We start from the raw sequence: 23,937 nt of genomic DNA on the forward strand, positions 1-23,937 counted from the left end.
TTCAATCACTATCGGCGATCTTATGGCATCAATATGTTCATTATGATTTGCAATATAAAAAATATGTGATAGAAATGTGCAAAAAATTTATATTTATCTAAGTATTAATCTTCTGACAGTGATACAAATTTTGTATTTAAACTGACCCTACCTGGCTATGAGACTACCTATTTTTCCTTCACTTTGCTGTATATTCTGGACCAACGCGAAAAAGTTGGACGTATACAAAAAGGAAATTCATTTTAAGCAATATTTTATACTGTCATATTTCAGTTTCTATCTGACCCCTTACTTAAGTACTGATTTCGAACATCTACATAGATTTTGATTTAATTTAATTTGCATTGTAAACAAAAAATGTCTAAGGTAACTAAGTAGATCTTGTACTAGGTGATGAATGTCCTGAAACCTGAAAGACACTGTGAATTAGGGCTCAAAGAACTGCTTATAGACTTGCACGTTTGCCCTGGTTAGAGTGTATGAGATGCAAACTCAACTTTTACTACTGAGGGCCCAGTTTAAGTGTAAAGGTGAAAAACGATCGTTTAATATCAAAAAAATAACTTTTTATACTAATTTAATTATATACAGGCTGTAAAACAACTCGAAATAAATTTTTCTATTCAGAAATTTTAAAGTGGGATGAAATCCTATACAAATGTCAGGTTGTGTCAATTTTAACTAAATTATAGTACATTAGATTGAAAAAAAAGATACAGAAGTAAAATTTTGTTCTTAAAATAACGTATAGTTTCTTCATTTCCTTAAACAATCATTACTAATTTTTTTCATACTACTTTCTAATCAGAGATTAAAACATGGTGTCATATCGATTAGCAATGCAAACACCTTGCCCATGTCAGTAATAAGTGCATTACACTTCTAACCTGGTTTTAGTAACCTGAAACTTTCAACCAGTTTATCTTTGTCATCTTACCTCCTTCAACATTTATTAAAAATAAATGAATAATGAATTTTTCATATTTTTCTGCATGGTGGGAAAAAAAATTTGTTTGACCCAAACAAATTGTTCGTTCAAGAAGTAAAGACCCCAATTGTTTCGTCTATTAGAAATTTCAATGTTGTCATTACTTGTTGCATGTAAAAATGGTGAATATATGTTTGGGGTGTCCACTAAAGCGTCAGCAATAATATCCGGTCCCGCTTGTGACATAGAGTACTTTTTCACGACATGCATTAATGGTATCACTTGTTTTAAATTTGGAAAAAATTGAGTGGTTTGATGAAATGTCATTTAAATTGTCCTTGATTTTTTCGTACAAGAAAAAACAATGTTTTTGAAGGAAGGAATATCAAGTTAATTTTAAAGCTAAGAAATATCAATTTATAGCATCTATCAGAATTGCAACAAATATATGTTGTAAATAAATTTAGTGTGAAATCCAACCTTTTTTAATTGGATTTTAATAATATCATGAGTTAAATTACGTGTTCCACTATCCAGTGAAATTTGAACGTATCATTTTTTGAATATAAATATAAAATTCTCTTTAAGAAACAAAAAAGTTTTGATAAATAATTATAAAACAAACTTGTTTTTTTCGCTACGACAAAATAGACCAGAACTTGAGGAATTTTCATGTGCACCGTCTACCACCTATGGGTGGTGGGTGTTGATCCTAATATTAACTAGTAACCCCTTTTCCAATGTTTTATTTACTCTACAGATAAATCTATGATCCTGGTCTCATTTTTCTTAACTAATATTTGACATCAAACCCCTTTTACGTTTTTTATTAATCCTAACGTATCCTTAACTAGTAGTGCACCTACCAGACACCCATGTAGCTGACATCGAGGTGGTCTCTGAGGCCAGCAGTAAAGCGTAAGAAGTAATCTAAGCCTAAAATAACTCTGAAAAAAAATTTTTAATGGGCAAGTTAACCCTTGACCAAGATTTGAATCAACAGTCTACTAATGCGCCCGAACCTAAGAGAACTTGGACTTCCATCTTGACCAACCGAGCTAAGACTAAAATAAAATACATTATTAAATAAAATACATTATAAAAAAATCGGTTTCTGGCAAAGTGTGACGCAATAGTAGTTTTCCTACGAGTTCGAAAAGTCTTTGCTTGCGAACCGAGAGGTTTGCGGCCCGAGCCGAAGGTAAGGTCCGTAACGAGGTTTGTAAAGAAAACTTTTCGAACGAGTATCGGAAAACTGCTTTTTTGCCCGAGGAAGTACCAGCCTCCCAAAACCACCTGAAGGTGGAAAAGTACTTTTCCGTCCGTGGGCACAAACCAAATCTGCAGGGTATGAAGACCAATTACCAAAATTAAAAAGTTAAAATAACTGCTATAATGATTGAGGAGGTTCCGGCAAAAATTAGAAAATGTTAAATAACGCTGAAAAAAAATCAAGTTTTTTTTAAGAACATTATATGTTGAACTTTTTCGATATTTTCTTCCAGACGTATTTTCCAGAAATAAAATCATTCTATTCTATGAGTTTACGTATACTCTTATAGATTTTAGTTTCTAATTTGTATTGTAACTACAATTCCATTGAATTAAAATTTTTAAATAAACGAATTTAAAAAAATCACACAAAAAACTAAATAATTTTTTTTTTCGAAAACACTCGGTGAAAACTCATAAAATAACAATTAACTGTTAAATAACAAAAATTTTTCAAGGCAGCTGATTTTTTATTTGTATAAACTAGTATTAAAAGTTATATAAAATAAGTCAATTTATTCAGTGTTGGTAAATGTACGTCTATCATCAGTTGACTTTTTTGGAATAGGCATCTTGATACACAGTAAAGGTTATAAAACTCAGCAAAATTACCCTGATACAATAGGCGGAAATCTTAATTTATGATAGCATATTGTAGTACGATTATAGCAATTGACAAATACGATTGCCCTGGCTGGTGGAGGAATGCACAACAAAATCCGGGTAAGAGAAAGCTTTCTTTAAAATGCAAAAAATTAAGAATTAATACCGTAGGTAGTAGTAGTAAGTATTGTAATAAGTTGTCACATGTAGTCACATGATTTAACTTTGTAGCATTCACATGGAACCTTAGGATTGATTAAGAGAAAAAAGGAATGTACTCCAGTCAAAGTACTTCCGAATAAAAAATTTTTAAAGATTGCATCCGGGTCGGACCATCTGGTGCTCCTCGACAACACGGGAAAAGTATTTACGTCTGGCTGTGCTGAGCAGGGCCAGCTCGGCAGATTATCAGAAAGAAAAGTTGATCGACATACTGGACGGGAAAAAGACCATCTTCATTCTCAGACCAAGTTAACATTGAAATAAAAAAGAAAATATTTAAAATATTTGGGTTGACAGCTATGCCACTTTCGCCGAAGCAGAAAATGGTGACTTATATGTTTTTTTGACTAAACAATTACAACCAGATCGGTATGTTAATTTCTATAATAAAATTCTTAGAATAAATGTTTGATATAATTTGAATCACCCATTTTTTACTTAATTTCAGGTCTCAAAGGATGTGAAAAAACTTTATACCTTAAGATTTCGCACATGTTTAGTGGACACAAATGGATTCAAAGTAGCTCGAGGCAGCATTACACTATTACGGTAGATGAGAAGGGACAAGTGTACGTGATTGGAAGCAAAGAAAATGGGATGGTTAGACCTAGGTACTTTCTGCGGCGACGCAACTGAACTTAGTGCTGTGCCAATGCTGGATAATGTAAACTGCGTAGACGTAGCTGGTATTGCGTTGTCTACTGCAGTTACTGATATAGGTAACTACTCAGAAGTTTTGACTAATGATAGTGTATAAAATAAAAATTAATGTCATAAAATAGACGACGATCAATGATCTTGACAATGCTATTTTAGGAAAACTTCATGTCTGAAAAATGGGTTCAGAGGGACAACTTGGGACTGGGGAAGAAGAAAATGTCTTTAAACTCATTCTAATCAACTCCAAGTATGTAAAAGATCCGGAGGTCTTTAAAGTATCAGGCAAAGGATAACATGATTTCATTTAAGCAAAGAAAATCGATGAAGTACGAGATACTAAGAATTGAGATTTCTGTTAGATTTTTTTTTTTAATTAATTTTACTGCATTGAATAAAAATGCCAGGAGCCTAATTAATTTTTGTAAAAGTGAGTGAATTGTACTACTTTTTGTTAATACGTTAAAAACCTGTTATTCTCTAAGTGTTATTTGAAGTAATGTTAGTTTTCATGACTCGAGCTTAAATATTTTTGTCGTGTTTCACGTTGTCTGCTGTACAAGCTATCGTATCGTATGCGTGAACCTAGCGATGGATTTTTTGCAATATTATTATGACGAAATTATAAGTAAATAAATGTGTACGAAAATAAGTTATTCCCATTTATCTAGATTTTATGATTGCTACACTTGTTGTAGTTTTGTTTATTTTTTAAAACGTTTTGTGTTGGAATTCATTATTATAACTGTGTGAATCGTCGTTCAAAAAGGAATAGAAATTACTGAATGAAAATATGGACGTTGATTTCTGAAGTTCTGAATCTTGTTTTTAAGGATTCTGTAGGTAATGGTGTAAGATTTCTATGATATGTGATTAATTACAAAAAGGTGTTGAACTGTATTACGTCGAGTTTGACCGCGTGCAATATAATTGATTAGAATTTTATTATTTTATTATTTTTGTGTAAATTATATTTGTTTTGAGTGTACTCTTGCACAATTATTTTGTCATATAGAATTTTTCCATGTATAGCTTGTTCAATACTTTCTGTGCACAACACATATAAAGAGTTTTCGTATATTCATTAGCTTTTTAACAAAAAAATAATCGTCAATAAAATATAATTAAATCTTGATTGAGAAATTTGTTACCTTTACAAATCTAAAGTCAGTACATAAACAGTATTTAGTTATAATAGTGAAAAAAGTTTAAACAATAACAGTGATAAGCGCCGTACGTATCTAAAGAATATTTATGGTATCGCTAGAATCAATCTTTGATAAAGATTAAAACATCCGATTCCTGCAATTTTTTGCTTCAGTTACTTATTATATTAACTAAAGACGGGCACTATTAAACCAAGTCAGCCATTCACTAGCAGATGTCACCTGCAGAGTTGTTCTTCGCAAGGCTGGAAAACCCGGTGACCGACGACCCTATATTACTCTCTCGACTCTAAGTATCAACCAGGAATCACTGATCCTCTCCAAGGTCTGCGTTGGGCAAACCTACAACAGCTATGAAGGAAAAAAAACTTGAGCCAACGGGACAGCCTCCACTGGAAAAGTATCACTAACCAATCTCCCTATCTAAGGTCACCAAAACAACTGAATCTGCAAATAAAAAAGGTGCTTTAGACAACAACGTCTTCGACGTTATACCGGGAGACGTTGGGAAAGAGCACTACAACTAGCCCCAAATCTTCGGAGTTTGTAATTTTTCTCCCAATCAGTCTGGGTCTTCAACAGTAAGCCAGAGAAGATCACCCTGAGGTATCCAGGCAGTCACAATTGCTGTTAACTGCAGTCAAGAAAGAGTTAACTTAAGAAGCTCACCGGTCTTTTTTAGGGCCATCGGACGTCGAACTACCTTGCCAACAAATGTATTAAAATTAACAAAGTTGACTGAAAATAGCCTTTAGGGGTCACAAAAGTCTTAAGCATGCCAAATGTCAAAAGAGGGTGAGTTGGAAGGAAAACTTCAAATGTATCTAATAAATACAATTTTAGGCATCAAGAAACTGACGCAGAAAATTTATCGAGAGTAAAACAGCAGCGTCAAAATCGACAAATAAAGAGTCCATTGCGTGAGAGATCAGCTTTTCATTGTACCTTCACAGCAATCTCTGAAATCTTTAAAGATCCTACTTCAGATTTTTAAATAAGTAGAAAATGTTTTTGTTTTTGTGGCAATAAAAATGTAGGGGTTAAGGTCCAGGACTTTGTTGCTCTGGTAATAAAGTTGTGAGGTATGAGGAAAAAAAATTTTTTTAATATAAATTTTTTGGAGGTTTAAAATCTTAACAGCTTTAAAAAATAGCCCTTTTCGTGAATTATACGGGAGAAACTGTAAATCAACGGCTTTTTATGGCCACCGATTTTTTTATGGCATAAAGAATGCACGGTACTTTTTAGCATAATAATTTTTTTTGAATTTTCACACCTTATTATTTGACCAAATAAACTATATGGATTCCGAAAAAATGTTTTTAATAAGAAGATTTTTGTTCTGAGATGTGTCAGGAATATGTGTAAAATTTCTAACTGAAAACGTTTCACATTACATGTCAACACACTACGGTTTTTTAATTAGTAATTCTCGGGCGAAGCCGAGACGGGGGGCTGCTAGTTTAAATTATTTTTTGTTGGTAATAACAAGACTAGAGCGTACTTTATCATTGACTTAAGGGCGCTTATTGTTTTCTTATGAATATAAATTTGTTTATTAAAAATGAGAAAACTTGAGCACACCAAGTAATGTGGTTAATTTTTACTTTCATCATTCATTAAAATGAATAAGTCTTAAGCGCTATGGGTCACTTAATTAATGGCCCACGTTTATTAATAAACGTTGTTATTTATTTAAATCGGACTCAAGTCCACTGTGCCATTTAATTTATGTTACTCGTTTATTGATTCATGCTATTATTTATGAAAAACGAGAAAACTCGAGCGCACTGTCATTTGGTTAAGCGCACTTGTTTGTTAATCAAAATTATTATTTATATATGATAGCGAGACTCGAGAGCAGTTAGTTTTTTTAATTAAATTGTTGTTTTTTATGAATGAAAAAACGATCATTATATCGAAATAATCCCATTTAAATACTGTATTAAACATTTATTTCCGTTGATTGAAACTTTTAAATCCTAACTTAGAAGTAAATAGGGTACACGGGAGCCGTGGCGGACTTTTAAAACTCGCTTGCACAATCGCGCTACTTGATTACTGATAGTAGTAATTTTTATTTTTAAAATTTCGAATCATTTATAATTTCTTGGGTATTTCTAGACCACACTGAAAATGACCGCGACTTATTTAACATAATTTAACAAAACTTAATTCCTTTTACCACTTATCTTAGAATTACTGAGAGCTGACAGTTACAGGAAAATTGATTTACTTGTTACAGGGGTATATTAAAAATAAACAAGAGCCATTGAGTAAAGTAGATATTTCATAAAAAGTTATTTATATAAAATTAATAATTTCTAGACAAATACAAGTTGTTTTAACAAATCACAAATAGTATTTCTTTGCACCATCTAAACATTTTTTTTTTCTTCTAGATACACCTGTTGGTTGTCATAAATAATTTTTGAGTAAGCGATGCGAATTTTTCCAATTCATAGATTTGAACATTAATGAATGACTTATGCTAGATATCAATAAGCATAGAATATTACAATGCATGTTTTAATATAAAACTAAAAAATAAAAAATTGTTTAATGCTAGTATATGTTTCCGATAAACTCAAAAAAAGTAAGTATAAATATTGATTTGATTTTTGCATTATATTAAAAATTAATGCAAAGTACTTGATACTTGGTGAAATCTATTTTAATTTGAGTATTTTATAATATTCACTTCACACATTATTTAAAGTTCAACACATTTTACAATAAATGTCTTACATATTCTTAGGCTTTTGAACTAAATAAATACATTACATTCATAAAATTTTCCAATTAAAATTGGTTTTTTTTTTAATCTCGCATTATATTATTTTTAATTATCAAATCGTGAACACACGATCAAATATGAGTAGTCTTTATTATAGCGCATGAATTATGTTTTTTAAATCTTGGTTTTGTAAATTTAATAAGATAGACTCCAAACAGTGTTGAGCTAACCGTGGGTCAAGGAGATTATGCAAAGCATCAATGGCAGATTCAAATAAAACTTTTCTTTCACATATTCGTTTTAAAAGTGTTTTGAGAATTGACCATTCTGAAAATAAATTTATTCTCTTGTTTTTCTCCAAAAAATTATAAATTGCAAGTTGATGGTGAGAAGGCATCAAAGTAAACTTTTTTATAACTTCTGTAAAATACGCGCGCAAACTCATTCGTTTACAATTAATTCTTAAATATTTTCGATTCAATACAATTAACATTCTTAAGTTAGAATTTTGTGCACACACTGTTCTTTCATAGCAATTTTCGTTTTTAGGATCAATGTACAAGCCAAGGATCTTAAGATTCAGCACATGATTGTGAAATGCACGGCATATTATGCTCAAGTGGTGTTCATTTTTTATTTTGGTGAAACATAACATGTACGGAGTTTGTCCTTGTTTGTCTTTTATATTTACATCAGCTCCAACTGATAGTAGGGTCTTTATATTGTCTGGCAATTGTGAAATCACTGCAAGGTGAAGAGGTGTTTTTCCTAAAATAAAAAAGGATAAAAAAATAGTCTTTTTCACATAATTTGATTAGAAAAAATAAACACGTTTCCATTCATAGCTTACCTGATTTGTCTTGATGATCAAGTTTACAGCCATGTTTAATGAGCAACTCAATGTTGTTAGCGATTTTGTTGAAATCGTAGGTGTGGTTCGTGATGAAATGGTGAATGAAATTGCGATTACTATTATCAACGGCATCCAAACCAGGTATAAATTTAAATAATGATTTGCAACTGAGGTAATCAAAAGTATGCACAAATTTTTTTACAAGATTAATTTTAACGGTTAACTCAACATTTTCCATTCCTGTACCATATTTAAGAAGATACAAAAATGATTTATTGCTTGCCTCTTTACATCTCAAAAGTAAATCAAGGATAGTGTAACCAAACGAGTTTTTACTTGAGATGTCGATTGTTCCATATCTGTGAGAAAAAAAACATGCACATACGTGGGTTAATATACAAATAAAAAATGGCAAGAACGTTATTCCCAAGCTACAACCCATGCTGTGACTTAAATTTAATACAATCAGAGGCCTAAAAATTATTTTTCAACAAAATTATTTAAGAAACACGTGCTTACACTTTTCTCATTTATACAAAGTATATATTACAGATAAAATTTGTGTATTATCAAACTCGTAATTGAGCCAAATTAAGTAACTAACTGAATTAAAGTTAAAAAAAATGTCAAGAAAATTAAAAATATATGAGAAATGACTTTGAAAAATTTTGAATAATGCATTATACGTGATAGAATCATCAGTGTTGATTTCGTTAGAATTTTTAAGCTTTTCGTTAGAATTTTAAATAATACTGCGTAAGTATTGCATTTTACGGCATTTAATTTTATTTTTACATTTTGCATCATTGATTAACGGTTAATTATTAAAATGCGATTTTTTTTAAAGATTAGTATCAAAGCAAGTATGTTAAACTTTGTTGGCTACTGATATTAATACATACATTATAAGACTTTTAAGGTTTTGCCTCTATAAGTTTATCAAAAAATTAACCATACCCAATGATATGAGCATGAATTACCTAGAAATAGTTTTGATATTTTCTGGTTTGTTTACAGCAGCCACGTATACAGATGTACAACCATTTGAGTCCTCTAGATTGATGTTAGCGCCATGCGATAACAGCAACTCCAGCACAGCTTGGCTACTTGAATATTTTATTGCAAAGTGAAGAGGAGTATAACCAGCATCTGAAGACGCAAAATAATCTTTGGGCTCGTTAATGTCAACACCCAATTTTAAAAATTTTTCAACAATAATGGGATCTTTTCCCATGCAGCTCACATGGAAAGCTGACAGTCCATCTTGGTTGACAAAATAACATTGGCATTGTGCCTTTAATTCAGTTTTTCGATACTTGGCTGATCCTAGTTTATCAAACAAAAATAAAATAAATGATCGACTGAAAAACTGGATAGTTATAAACAGTATTGCACAGTTGTATTGTTATTTAAATCTTAAAAAATTTTATGTAAAAATAATTGAACCTTAATTCAAACTTACGAGTGCATCTTTCATTAACTCCAAGCGAGTCTTCGATGCATTGAATCATACGATTGAGTACCAATTTCACAGCTTCATCAACTTCTGGATATTCATTTCTGAGTAGTAGGTCAAGAGGAGTTGTGCTAGGCCATAGTGGCGAATCACTATTGATCTGGCTGTTGATACCTTCTTGTTTTCCAAGCAACTTTTTTATTAGCGATGTGTCCTTCAAAACACAAGCTACGTGCAACTGTGTAAGTCCAGTTTTATCAATCCACCTTTTTTTCTTGTAAAATTCTAAAGCTAAACGTTCGATTAATTCGTGACCAGTATTACGTTTCAGTAAAAGCTCATGAAAAGGAGTCAGGCCTTTTTGATTTACGACTCTTACATCAGCGCCATTTGTCAAGAGCAAGTCAATGATTTGCTCGGAGTACTGGGTAGAATAAATGTCCAAGTGTTTAATTACCAAATGTAATGGAGTATCTCCTAAACATATATTAGGATTCTTGACATGCTTCATTACTTCGCTACTGATGGGCTCATTTATGTTATGTTGGAGTGGTAGCAATGCCTTGACAGCTCTTGAATTCATAGCATAACAGGCTACGTGAAAATGAGACAATTTACCTGGAGCCGTGTGATTTGATTCCAAAGATTTGTCATCGAGCCAGAACAGAGATGCGAACTCTTTGAGAGACGAACCTTCGAGATTCATGAATGCTCGGTGCAACCATGTATAGCCCTCAGCATCAAGAAGATTGGAATCAGCATTGTGCTCAAGAAGTAACTTTGCCAATTGTGGATGTTCTATAGCAGCGGCAATATGAAGGGGTCTTGCGCCAGCAGGTATGACGGTGTGTTTCACGGGACTAGACAGAGTTATAGTCCACTTAAAGCTTGTACTACTTGGCATCGCTTCGTTGGGGCTCGGATCATTTGTCATAAACTTATCAACCATTTTTTTCGTAGCACCGTTATAAGCTGAACAAATGATGTGAAAGTGCGACAAGTTTTCACTGTCAACGGGATTGGCGGAAAATAAATGGTGAAAGTTTAAAATGTCTAGAACACATCTCTTTCTTCCCAAGCGAAAGGCTAGATGAAAGGCTGTCATATTGTTGGCATCTTTAATAGTGATATCAGCATTATGTCTTAGACACACGCAGACTTTAGATCTATTCATTCCTGGTGACAGCATAACAGCCAAATGTAACAGAGTGAAGCCTGGCCAGAGGATCGAGTCATTTGAGATGGCATTATTGACATAAACATTTGGATTTATCAGATAGGTCGTCAACTTGCTTTCAGTATCGAACTCTGCAATGACATCCGCTAAATTCTCGCCATTTTGAAATTTGATGGCGCCAATTCCATCTTTTTGAGTCTTAAAAATGGTGCTCAGTTCCAATGGACTGTAGGTTTCAAGACATATATCAAGCGGAGTTTTGCCTTTTGAGTCCTTGGCCATTAGATTTGCTCCACTGCTCAAGAGTAATAGTACTGTTTTCAAATTACAATGAGCAGCAAAATGTAATGGTGTATAATTAGGCCATACTGGAGAACTTGAACTTAACGAGGCATTGATATCCACATCACTATTTAAAAATTTGTTCCACTCTTCGAATTCAAAGTTGTAAATTATCGTACAATATGTATGGAACTGAGACAACCCAATACTGTCGGTAGCCCTGAATGTATATTCGCTCGATTTCAAAATCATATTGTAGATTCTCTCATTACTTTGGAGTCTTCTTTCCCGAACATTACTTGATCCCGTATAAGAATTGTAATAAATTTGAGTTTCAATCAACAAATGCACTGGGCTCATCCCACGGGCATTGACGCAGTTGTAATCAGCACCACGCTGTAAGAGAAGATGGGCCATTTTCTCATCACCATTGTGTATGGCCAAGTGTAAAGGTGTCAAAGCAGGAAATAACTTTGAGTCGTTGCTGATTGCTTCGTTTATTTGGGCTCCACTTTTCAAAAAAAATTTTACAGCTTCCAAATTCTTCATTACACAGGCAATGTGCATGTGGGATATATTGTCTTTAGAGGTAGGATTTTTGTTATTATTAAATTTGATCTGAGCCGCTAGTAACAAATCAATCACATCTTTATTTGAATTCTTTCTGTAGGCCAAATGCAGCGGAGTGAAACCATGGTTATTTTTGCAAGTGACATCGGCACCAAGATTCAACATGAATTCCAATAGCTTTAAATTGCATGAATATGTTTTTACAACAAAATGTAGAGCTGTGTTACCCAGCCATTGATTTTGGCAATGGGATCTACCGGAATTACCAAGTGACACAGCATAATTAATGTCAGACTTGTTTAAAAGATTTCTTATATCACTCTTAACGGGGTAATTTACTAACTCTTTCTTGAAAATGGCTAATTTCAACAAATTATCATCTGCATCCGATTTAGCAGACATCTTATTTAAAATACTTCAAAGTCCAAGAATAAGTATCTAATATCGTGATTGAAATTGCACGTTCTGTACCTGGAAAGTACCATTAGTGGTTAATTAAACTATCATGTTGTTTTGAATCATGACAAATGATTAACTGTCAATTGTGTTTTTAACGAATTATGAATTTTGTTTGAAGGTAGGTCTGTAGGTAAATCAAATAACAATTTCCATAAATGTTTGACAAAATGTTGCTTTATCCAATTAAATTGATCATGAATGTTTTCAAGGATCATCAAATTAATGTAAGTATGAGTGGCTAAATTATTAATGTAAAACTAAAGGATTTATCTCTCTTGTACCCTCCCTGCCTTGCTCATCGCTATTTAAGGAGGTTCCAGCAACCTAGAGTCGCAAATCTAGACATATGCTATGTAATATTTTTAATCATGCTGAATTTACTGGTTCTTATACCCTTAATCTGATAACACCATTTCCAGATAGGTATTCAAGCTTAAAGTTAGACCTTTATGTATGTAATCTTACAGTCACTGTACTAGGACCGATCAATTAAATGTAAAATCTTAAACGAAAGTGTCAAGTGTAACAGTATACAGGTGTCTTTAGGATAAACCCTCTATATTTTTAGTTATTGTTAAAAATTGGGTATAATCGGACTTCAAATTAATAACTGCAGAAAAAGGTAAGCGACTATGTTTCCCCCTAGCAGTGTAACGAAAAGTTGGGCAGCTATATAATATACTACTGTATTCACAGCTTGACTGCTTGACAGCCTTGTGCGAACAGCTTTAATACAAACGGATATGAATACCCTATATAAGTTGACGGAATGTTCGAAATTTTTTTTCAAATAAAAGAAATTGTAACACTTTTTAAACAATTTTGAGGATGTTACGGACTTAGAAAAACCTAATTATGAACACAGAAACATTGTAAATGTATTAAAAATCCATTTAAACTCATTGACCGATTAAAAAGATGAAAATAGAACCTACGTTGTTGTCATAGTTCGTGATTTTTTAAACATATCAAATATATTCATGATTTTTAATCCTAAGATGTATTATATGTATTTTTTTGGACAAGGTGCATTTTGATCATTGTGGATTGTGTACCAAACAATTTGTTGAATTTCGTCAATATAAAAACGTACCTGAAAATCCGTATAAGTATATTGGTGATACTGCACTTGAGAGCGTTGTTGTAATATATCTTGATTAACAATTATTAATAACTGATGACGCCAAACAGCTGTGCACGTGGCTCATTTTATGTATTACGGTATGTCTCTGTCGTGATGGCCAAAGGTTATCGTAGAAAGAACAACAGACTTCTGAATCTCTGAATGAACTACGCAAACTGAGAAGTGAACTTGCATCCATTATTAATTTATTTCTACGAAATCAAAATGCCTAAGTACCTACAATCAGTATCACGAGAGACAGGAAACACACGAGGCACGGCAACGACTTCTTAGACAATAGAATCTATAAAAGATAAAAGTTGATCATACAACAACGGATGAAAACGAACAGAACAGGAACAGGTCCCTTCTGATTTCTGATCCGTTCTGATGAGCTTTGTGATCATTCCGTAACCGTAATCGTTAATTAACGCGCCAAAAAGCGCAAATATCGCGCTGTTCGATATATTTCTTCTCTCGATGACTGTCGAGTCGATAGCTCGATGATTTCCATATCGACTTCTTTCTAGCGGCAAACTTTTTAAAGTTTGGATATGAAGATGGAGATTGATTGCACCAAAATCAATAACATCCATATTGATAATAATAATAATAATAATAATAATAATAATAATAATAATAATAATAATAATAATAATAATAATAATAAAAATAATAATAACAATTATAATAGTAATACCATTAATAATAATAATAATAGTAATAACATTAATAATAATAATATTAATAACATTAATAATAACAATAATCACGATAACATTAATAATACAACGTAAGTTAGATACAATTTTTAAATGCTTCGCGTTACGGTAATGACATTTTGGCCGGTTTTTTTAACATTACGGCCATGCAAAAAAATGTTTCGACTCGATCTCAAAAATACATTTGGGGGAAATTGGCTTCCACTGTTTAAAAAAAGTTCCGCTTCGAAATAATTCAATCCGTCGCTTTAAAAGTAACATAGGCGTCATGGAATATCGCATATATTTTTTTGTAAAATGATCCTTTTTTTTTTTTTTTTTTTTTTTATATTATAGTGCTCTACGTCCGGCTCCTTTTTAATAAGGGCACTACTATGGGCACTTAGCACTTGGGAAAGGGACAAGGAAAGGGATGGGAGGCCTCCCATCACTGGGAGGGGGGTAGGGGGAATTAGGCAAATTTGCTGCGAGAAGGTCGCCTAAACCCTCCTCGAGGAGCATTGCGTGGTGAAAAAGCACATGTGAAAGACACAGAGGTACTTTGCCCGTAAAAGTCGCACTGGCCGGGAATTGAACCACGGTCTCCCGCGTGCCAATCCACGACCTAGCCGACCGAGCCACCGCGCGCTCTGTAAAATGATCCATATATATGTGTGACAAAATATCAAATGTGCATGTATTGTGTATATGTATATGCAATATGCAATATATGCATGAATGAAAACGACGTCTAACCAGTCTAACCACCTAACGTCCCTAACGACCTAACCAGTGTGTAACCACGTATATATAGGTATACTTATCTGTAGCCCGCGTCTGAGTAATGTCAAAAACTCTCCTAATTCGTACACTATACCTACTTAAGTACTTGACTTGCTTTATTTGTGGTTTACGTATTTATAATTCTAACTATGAGCACTAGTGCGAGTGCAGTGTAAGAGAGGCTAACTCTTTCTTATAATTCTTATTCTCCTTCTGTGTGCAGTTAAACAAAAAAGTTTTAGACCACGAAAAAACAATTAAGTGTCACAACCCCGATTTCAGAATCAGGATTATCAGGAACCCAGCCGGGACCACCCCCACCTTTAAACAGTCCTTCGTAAAACAATAGAATATATTTCATAAATAATTACTCATCAAAAAAACCAAAAGGATCAATAAAGAACCAGCAAAATGTCACTCATGCGAGGTGGCACGAGCTTGTTAAAAATAGCTCGGCCCGCTAAAGTTGGGATCGCATCGGGTTGCTGCATGCGTTCGCTGGTCACATCGCCATCTGGAGCCATCCTACCCGAGCCACAGAAGCCCCGTTTTGGTTACCTGGGAGTTATATGTGCCGTTTCGACGGGCCTTTTTATCGGTGCGACCATCAGTAAGAACGTGGCTAACTTCTTGGAGGAGAACGAGTTGTTTGTACCCTCTGACGACGATGACGACGACGATTAAGACTTGCAATGTCCTATAGGCACTGCAATGTAAGAATCATCCAGTATCCAATATGCAATTCCTTTCCAACAGAAAAAATATAGGTACTTTACTCGGAAGACACTAAGCACGTATCTGTGAACGTCAGCTTTATTTTTTTGTATGATTAATTGTTTCTTGTTTACTTGCTGACTGCAACGAAGCACACAAAAAGGCTGTATTTGTGGCATGTATATCAACGTTCACAAAATCAACATAAGACAAATTCTTCATTAGTCAAATTTATTTATTAATTTATAAATACAATGTATGTTAGCATAAAAACGATAATTACGTAATTTATTGATGTGTACAAATGTTTATGCTTTGAGCTCAAATATAGATGTAAATAAATTAATCCATATTTTACATTAACCAAGAAAGTCTGATTTATTTCTTTTCTCATTATAACCTGATCTTATGTTAGTTCAATCACTCTTATCTATGTATGATTTTTTATAGTCTTTGTAATTATATTTCATCAAAGTTAACAAATTTTACAAAGCCAGCTTGATATCAATTTTGAATCTTAAACATAAAATTTCTTAACGACAATTGTGTCATAAATGGTCATGAAAAACACGATTTTCATCAACAATTTGATATTTTTATACAAGATCTATTTATAAATTCGCACTTGGGATATACATATTTACAAATATTAAAATTCGTTAAAATTTGTTATACAACTAATTCATCGGCAGAACAATATCGTACAATTGTATATTCCAACACCTATGCTTTGTTCGAATGTATAAATAAGTATTTTCAACAACATAAGAGTGAAATTGATACACTTTTTTTTTAGTTAGAATTAATTTTACAAAATTTGCTTCATTGAGCCAAGATTTTCGTCGAAAAGTAATGAAGTATTTAATTTTAAAAATTATCTATATTCGATACTAAGGAAAAAATTTTTTTTAAACCCTTATTTTTCAATTAGTCTCAATATTTAATGATAAGAGATACTTTATAATCAAATGTTAGAGGACTTTTAAACATAAACAATTTCAAACAGCATTGAAGGCAATTTCGATTATCAAGCTATTTTAAAACACCAGAGTTATGACGTATTCCAAGTAATTCTGGCTGGTAACACTGCTAATCAATTTTAGTATGTATATTGGTGTATACTAAAATTTCACCAATTTTCAAAGCATACGCTAATTCCTAGCAGTTTAACGGTATGATTTACATGCTACGTGAATAACATGTAATGAATCATCTCAATCGTTTGTCTAATTAAGATACATGCCCCATTGTTTAGACTAAACAGTTATGACTTTTTGTGCATTACTGAGCTGTTGCTGTGCGTCCATAAAGGAAGACCTTACCTGATGTTAATCGAATTACGAATCGATTAAGATCTGAAATAAACTGTCTAAAGAACTTGGTTTCAAGTTTACTCTGGAGGTCGTTTGTGCAAACCCCAGCCATGAAAGCACTTGGTGAAACGGCGTGACTCTTTTCCTCTTGCGGTAAGATATAATTTACGAATTCTTTCGGGCTGTTTAACACGCATATGCTGAATGTAAACCTGCAGAAGCAATACAAAATGTTTTTTAATTTTGTTCCATATTAACAGCTGTTGGAATCATTACCTGTGCTGATTTATACGCCAACTTGATTTCAACTTCTGAACATCGTGTACCCAGCCATAAAAATACTTGTTCACCATTGTCAAGAATCATAATATCATCATCAGCTAAATCATCCTGAAATACAATAAATATTTAATCAATGGAAAAAGTTTTAGTATATACAATATACATGTAACATGTTTGTGTCTTACTTGACAAAAATCTGTGCATTTTTCGCTAATAGTAAAGTATCCTTTCTCATTTGAACATCTAAACAGTCTCGTATAGTTCATATATTCAGCATCAGTCTCGTATGGTTTTTTACCGCCCAGAGCCACCCAGAAGAAATTTTCTGGTTCCTCGCCTTCATTTAATATCTGGAGACTAATCCAAGGCTAGAGTGAAAAAAAATTCCTAGTTAGTAAATCGATAAGAACACAAATTTAATAGTGTGATGAAACGGCAGTAAAAAAAAAGTTACATTATTAAACATTTGCTCTGCTATTTCTTCAACTAATCTTGCATCCTCGTTGTCACATTTCGAGCCAATCCACACGTACACTATTCCTGACTCATCGTCATTATTAAATGGCACGTTTAATATATAACTACAAAAAGACAAGTAGATCAGCTTAAATACTGCTTAAAATTTGTATAATTGAAAAATCAAAGAGGCCTACCAAAAAGCAGAATTCAACAAACTCGCATCTGGTGTGATTTGAATTAGTCTTGTGCACAATGTACTGCCGTTACTTCTTAGATGATAAAATTCTACTTTGTTCGCATCAGCAGGTTTTACATCTTTTCTTTTGCCTTCGTGTATGATGAATTTTCTTTTAAAATGAGCCATAAACTTTAAATTTTCCTGTTGCTGATGTGTTCGAACGACCTCTAACTTTTCACGAAAGAGAGATTTAAATTTCTTCTGCAAGCTGTAACACATTGTAAAGTTGAATCCTTTTTTTCTTACAACTACATGAGATCATGCAGCTATACTTTATGCACCTTACCTAAAGGTAAAATTAAGCCAACCCATATTACCAGCGTCCCTTCCTTGCCAAAAATAAACCATGCATTGAAAATCATCTTCACACTGTTCATCACCATCTTCATTTTCATTTACATCTAAAGGCTAGAAAACAATAAAATGTATGATTGTAATAAATTGGAAATTAACCTATTTGTAAAATTATAGTGTATAATGTTAATACCATCCAATATCTGCAGAGGAAAACGTAACAATCACCGCTATAAAAGTGACCCAATTCTTCTTCAGGTAGGCGAACGAATTTCCTGCCTTCTAAAACAAATGCTTCCATTGCTTCCAAATCATTGTTCCATTCCACCATGAGCTGTTGTGCTTCTGCTGGAGTCATGAGAGGCTGACGAGGCATGAATAATGCCGCAAGATCCGCCTTAACAAGCACAATAACAATTTGATTTATAACATAAATAATTTTTACAAGATTATTTTCATAAGAAAAAATGCAGTGTAATTATTTGTAATATTCATTGTTAAATTACTTCAAAAAATCATGTTAAATAGTGCCTTTCCATGTACGTTTAAAAGTACGTAATTTCAATTTAAAACAAAAAATTAAGCAACAGACAATAAGTTATCGAGTTAATAATACCTTTGTTTCTTGTTGCTTGGCCCATTTCGTCAAATCGGCGCCAGTTTTTGCCACAGATTCTGCAGTTCTCGTAAAGTCGACAGCAATGACTTCATCCCATCCAGTAAATTTACATTTGAATATTTGTGACTCCGTTCCTTCCTGCAGTCTCGTCACTAGTGCATAATCTGGCCTTTGAATCATGTTGAACAGTTCTTGAGAGAGTTTGACCGCTGCAGCTCGAACCAGCCGAGTTGACTTCTTTCCAAACCTAAGATTCCATTAAAAGAATTTCATGCTCACAACTATTAAATTTTCCTACTTCAACTAAGAAAAGTACTTTATAAACTTTGCTCACCAAACATAGACATCCAAATAACAGTCTAAAATATAAACATTACGATTGTTAAGAAGATTATTGACTAGTTTTCCATGGGGCACCTCGACTTGAGGCAATTCCAAGTATCCCATTCCTAATCGGACTTGGTAAAGCCTTGGAACCACAGGTTGAAACTCCGGATCAACATGTTCCTGCAAGACAGTTGAGCATTTGTAGTATGTGAATCATTAATACAAGACATCATACAAGAAAAGTTTGTATATACCTCTGGTTTCAAAACATCACTTGCACCAATGCATTTTCTAAATTCGTCAGATTCTGAACCCATCATTTCTGTAATGATTTCTGACTTATTTTTCCTTTCATTTTTATTTATCTTTTCAGCCATCAATCGTGATTTTGATTTCAATGTATTTTTGGCTCTTTTTCCATACCACATGTATATCGTTTTGCCATTATCAAGAACAAATACGTAATTGGGATCCAATGATTCCGGGCATACAGGTACTGGTTCCAAATGAATCGAAGCGCCAGCAGCATGGACACGGTAAAGTCTCAATACCAAAGGCTGAACCAATGAAGTTTTAATGAGTTGAATAACTGATGTTCGATTTCTTTCACTGTAACAAGAAAATCATGCGACTTACCGTATCCTCAACTGTATAAAATCCAGACGAGGTCCGTCCTCCTTCAATATATGTAATGCCGGATTCGAAAAGTGTCAAAAATTCGTCCGACTCATCTCCTTGCTCCTCTCTTGTCGTCCGACATTGCGCGCCGAGAAAATTGCGCAAATTGACGGCGTGAATCGCCGCACACGCGCGTTTGTCGAGCTGCAACAACGATGTTTTAAAATACAATGAGCGCCAAAAAATATGAAGCAAAAAAGCAAAAGTAACATTAAAGTAGTAACACACCGTGGCTTTCTCTCCGATCCAAAAGTAAATTGCCCACACAAAAGATCCACCATCATCTACGCTGCTTTTCAAAATGATGTAGCAGTCACCTTCGTAAAATTTTCCATGGGCAACCTCCTCTATTTGGTTGGGCAAAAAGTTTTCGATTTCCCAAATTGATAATCCTGGTGTCTGACCAGCATCTTCATCGAAAAATTCAGAGTAATCCAACGGAGGTTTCTCTAATGTTTCATCCCACCTCTTTGGCCTAAGGTCATTTATTATTTTACTTTATTATTATTATTTTTTTTTTTTTTTAGTAATAACTATCACATAGCTTAGGTAAGGGTATAATCTTTTGCTTACTTTAGCGACTCAGCTTTTGCATCGTTACAATTGCTGTCCTTATTCTTTTCCTTTGCTACATCTTTCATTCCCTGTAAACAACAATATTAATTTAATAATTTTTTTCTCATCAACATTTGGTACTTTTTGTCCAACATTAACCTTTAATATCTTAGCTTGATCTTGATCAGCTTCTTCCTGGTCTCGTCTTCGCCTTAGCCGCATTTTTCTAGCTATAGGATCTTTACTGCTATCTACAAAAAATTACATTTGTGAATTTCAGTACATGAATTTACACTTTTGTCATCAAGAAGAATTCCTACTAGCTGTTTGCGCAGGTGCTGGTATGTTTGCTCCTGCAAGACGCAATTGATGTTGCAAGGAAAAGTCAATATTGTAAAATTCGATTCCTGACCCTCTTTGAACTTCGGTAGGTTTTGGTGGCATCACTAAGTTTGGATTATCTCTCAAATCTAAGCACTCTAGATCTGTTAGTAAATGAATTGCATCTGGTACAGTTATCAGTCTATTCGAAGTTAAAATTAATTGTTTTAAAGAACCGCATCTAATAAAATAATAAATATTGCATTAACCAGGTGGAAATTAATGAGAAAAATTTTTAATGCATTGTATGATACCTGCAAAGACCTTCTGGGATCATTTCTAAGCGATTCTTTGCTGCTGAGAAAACTTGTAAAGATGAAAGTTTCCCGATTCCCGAAGGAATACCTTTAAAGTCTAATTCATTGTCATTTAAGTATAACCTTCTTAAGGACGAAATCTTACAAAGTGAAACAGGTATTGCAGTCAATTTGTTTCTACACAGATTTAAAGTTTCCAACTTTTGCCACATTTCTAAAAAAAATAAAATAAAATAAAATAAATTGAATTTATAGATATTGAAAATTTTTCTATTAAATATTTACATATTACCTATGGCAGTAGAAAGTTCCGAAATTTGATTGTCACTTAAATTAAGTCGGCGAAGATTTGGAAGCGAATAAAGAGCATCTGGAACTTTTGGTAAGTCATTCTGAGATAAATCTAGCTCCTGCAAATTTGTCAAACTTTCTAAATTCGATGGGATATTGCTGAGTGTTCGCTGGGTGCTACGCATTTGCAGAGTTGTTAAATTCATTAGAGACGGGAGTTGCCTAAATCAAATTAATTTTTTAAATACAGAATTATGTGATATTCCTGATGTAAGAATTTCATAAACTCACCTCAATTGGAAGTGTCCCAAGGGGTTGTGATTTAATATGAGTGTTTGTAAATTAGCTAGTCTACGAGTTTGAGGGGGTAAGGTTTCTAATTGATTATAACTGAGATCTAGGAACAACAAGTCAGTTAAATGAATAAATAATGTATTTGGGATTGTTTCGATGCTGAAATAAATAAAATTAGTAAATTAAGCAATTAAATCGCAAATTAAGTAAAAGTTTAATTTACTTACTGGTTGTGACTTAAATTAAGATTAAGTAGCGAACGAGCTCTTTCAAGCCCTTCGGGAATCTCTCTTAAATTATTGTTGCTTATATCTAAAGTCGTTAGTTCTTCTAAATGAAATAATTCAGCTGGTATTCCACTGGACTTTATATTATTATTACGTATATTTAATGTTCTGAGACATCCTAGTTCAGTTAATTCTCCAAAAAGTCTTTCTAAATGATTTCTTGTGAGGGATAAATGCTCCTGCAAATAAATTTAGCAATCAATTTCGTTAACATGATCTTTCGACAGTTTATGTTTTGCCAACGTTATAGTATGCAGGTATATTAGAAAAGTAAAATCTCACTAGTTTCAAAAGCTTGCCCATTTCTTCTGGAATTTCCGAAAGATTTGTATTGTCCAGCTTCAGCCATTGTATTCCTGTCATTAAACGAACTGACTCTGGAAATTTTCCCTCCTATAAACACAGTATACAAATTTAATATCATTATCATCATAGTAAATATCAATTTGATTCAAAACTGTATATTTTCTAGAAAGACTTCCAAAACTTGTTGATTGTAAAGAGCAAGTATACTTGAGAAATGCAGCTCATAAAAAAAGTTTGAAACGCCTTTAAAAGCAATTGAACTGTCGATAATAAAGAAATAGGGAAAAAAGTCCATCTGTACGAAAATAAGCACTTACTCCAAAATCATTTCTGCTAAAGTCCACTCCTCGAACAAATGGTAGTACCCCGGTGTTGGCCATCTCTACGATGTTCGAGCTAATTTTTCGTCAGTACTTATGCTTGTGATATTATTCTTGAATCATATTTAACTTCAGAGACTAGCAATAATACTTGAATCTGTAACGTATCAGGCTCAAGCCTTTTGGAATCTAATCTTCCTGACGCAGGTTTTCCCAGACTCTTTGACGTGAGAGGTTAGGTCGTGATTCATGAGCGATTGTTTCTGCTACAGATCTTGGTGAACTTGCATATATATACATAAAGTGACGTGACTTGCCGACTCACTATTGATAATTATTGTTATCAGAGCTCTGATTGTTAAATAGGTATGCTATGTACATAGGTACAAAGTGTACAAAACTACAAATACAACAAATACATATAAATAGTCGAGTCTCTGCCTCTGGGGGGGCCTGAGTCTCTACCTTGATGTGTTCAAGTTCAAGTATACCTACTTAGACACTCTCTAAATAGAATGATAACGATGCCACGAAGGAGACGAATCGCGGATTGATTGCGAATGAGACAATCAAAAAGAAAAATTTTAAATACAAAGTATGTTGCTCATATGCTCATCATAGATGACACCTATTTTTAATCTTATAACTTCGCCCATCCAGTGCTCTCAAAAATGTGACTGGCAAACTTGGGGGGAAATTCAAATTGGCTATATGGAGCAAGACGCAAAACCCCAGATAACTCGACAACATTTCCTACACCATAACTTGATAAATTAATCCTAAGCTATTTAACCCAATAACCCAACGCGCCTAAAAGCAGTATCACAAGCTTTATTAATTAATAAAATACATTAAACAATAACGCAAGCACTAATCCCCACACAACCCAGGGAGCTTACTGGCCCATTTGTTTATTGATTAAATAAATAAAATAACACAAGCGCCAATCCCCACACAACCCGGAGCACTTACTGGCCGCTTTGATAATTAAAATGATAAATAAAATAACACAAGCGCTAATCCCCACACAACTCGGAGCACTTACTGGCCGCTTTATTTTTTAATTGAATAAATAAAATAACACAAGCGCTAATCACCACACAACCCGGGGCGCTTACTGGCCGCTTTGATAATTAATTGAATAAATAAAATAACACAAGCGCCAATCCCCACACAACCCGGGGCGCTTACTGGCCGCTTTGTTTATTAATTGAATAAATAAAATAACACAAGCGCCAATCCCCGCAAAACCCGGGGCGCTTACTGGCCATGGATTCCATCGGTGTACTCACATGTGCATATATATATACACACATCGCTTTTAACTTAAACG

At 33.5% G+C, this 23,937-nt stretch overlaps 3 protein-coding genes across 5 annotated transcripts; 1 reads left to right on the top strand and 2 right to left on the bottom strand.

The window, feature by feature from the left end:
- Window positions 1–7,512: 7,512 nt before the first annotated feature.
- Window positions 7,513–13,852, bottom strand: LOC106635962 (uncharacterized). 2 transcript variants are annotated; one of them, XM_089597887.1, is made up of 6 exons: window positions 13,747–13,852; window positions 13,476–13,672; window positions 9,901–12,394; window positions 9,419–9,764; window positions 8,436–8,797; window positions 7,513–8,353 (listed from the first exon to the last, which is right to left on the bottom strand). In XM_089597887.1, exons 3-6 carry the CDS (start codon window positions 12,323–12,325, stop codon window positions 7,737–7,739), a joined length of 3,750 nt encoding a protein of 1,249 aa, XP_089454013.1. In that variant the 5' UTR covers window positions 12,326–12,394; window positions 13,476–13,672; window positions 13,747–13,852; the 3' UTR covers window positions 7,513–7,736. The 2 variants fall into 2 exon arrangements, with proteins under 2 accessions (XP_089454013.1, XP_014203643.2); XM_014348157.2 differs by lacking the exon at window positions 13,747–13,852 and having other exon boundaries at window positions 13,476–13,734.
- A 1,132-nt stretch (window positions 13,853–14,984) lies between these two features.
- EMRE (Essential MCU regulator) lies at window positions 14,985–16,074 on the top strand. Its single transcript, XM_089597815.1, has one exon. It carries the CDS (start codon window positions 15,401–15,403, stop codon window positions 15,671–15,673), a length of 273 nt encoding a protein of 90 aa, XP_089453941.1. The 5' UTR covers window positions 14,985–15,400; the 3' UTR covers window positions 15,674–16,074.
- Window positions 15,970–23,206, bottom strand: fliI (FLII actin remodeling protein). Of its 2 annotated transcripts, none has more exons than XM_014348316.3 (21): window positions 22,602–23,206; window positions 22,261–22,371; window positions 21,919–22,157; window positions 21,689–21,850; window positions 21,399–21,619; window positions 21,104–21,320; window positions 20,789–21,030; window positions 20,628–20,719; window positions 20,487–20,557; window positions 20,142–20,388; window positions 19,872–20,057; window positions 19,490–19,792; window positions 19,243–19,415; window positions 18,906–19,155; window positions 18,483–18,686; window positions 18,282–18,403; window positions 17,952–18,203; window positions 17,753–17,879; window positions 17,484–17,666; window positions 17,293–17,406; window positions 15,970–17,228 (listed from the first exon to the last, which is right to left on the bottom strand). In XM_014348316.3, the coding sequence occupies exons 1-21, from the start codon at window positions 22,662–22,664 to the stop codon at window positions 17,094–17,096; spliced, it is 3,714 nt and encodes a 1,237-aa protein (XP_014203802.2). In that variant the 5' UTR covers window positions 22,665–23,206; the 3' UTR covers window positions 15,970–17,093. The 2 variants fall into 2 exon arrangements, with proteins under 2 accessions (XP_014203802.2, XP_089453940.1); XM_089597814.1 differs by having other exon boundaries at window positions 20,142–20,409.
- Between the last annotated feature and the right edge of the window lie 731 nt (window positions 23,207–23,937).

Source organism: Copidosoma floridanum, unplaced genomic scaffold (assembly GCF_036245765.1).
Source record: "Copidosoma floridanum isolate Cflo_tuat_1 unplaced genomic scaffold, Cflo_Japanese_pri ptg000040l, whole genome shotgun sequence".
NCBI lineage: Eukaryota > Metazoa > Arthropoda > Insecta > Hymenoptera > Encyrtidae > Copidosoma > Copidosoma floridanum.

Coding starts and splice junctions, on each gene's coding strand:
- LOC106635962 (XM_089597887.1), bottom strand. CDS start 12,325: ATGTCTGCTAAATCGGATGCAGATGATAATTTGTTGAAATTAGCCATT. Junction 9,765..9,900: donor AGTTAATGAAAGATGCACTC/GTAAGTTTGAAT, acceptor TTGATAAACTAG/GATCAGCCAAGTATCGAAAA. Junction 8,798..9,418: donor AATATCAAAACTATTTCTAG/GTAATTCATGCT, acceptor TTTTTCTCACAG/ATATGGAACAATCGACATCT.
- EMRE (XM_089597815.1), top strand. CDS start 15,401: ATGTCACTCATGCGAGGTGGCACGAGCTTGTTAAAAATAGCTCGGCCC.
- fliI (XM_089597814.1), bottom strand. CDS start 22,664: ATGGCCAACACCGGGGTACTACCATTTGTTCGAGGAGTGGACTTTAGC. Junction 18,687..18,905: donor CCAAGCAACAAGAAACAAAG/GTATTATTAACT, acceptor GTGCTTGTTAAG/GCGGATCTTGCGGCATTATT. Junction 17,880..17,951: donor TTGTTGAATTCTGCTTTTTG/GTAGGCCTCTTT, acceptor GTCTTTTTGTAG/TTATATATTAAACGTGCCAT.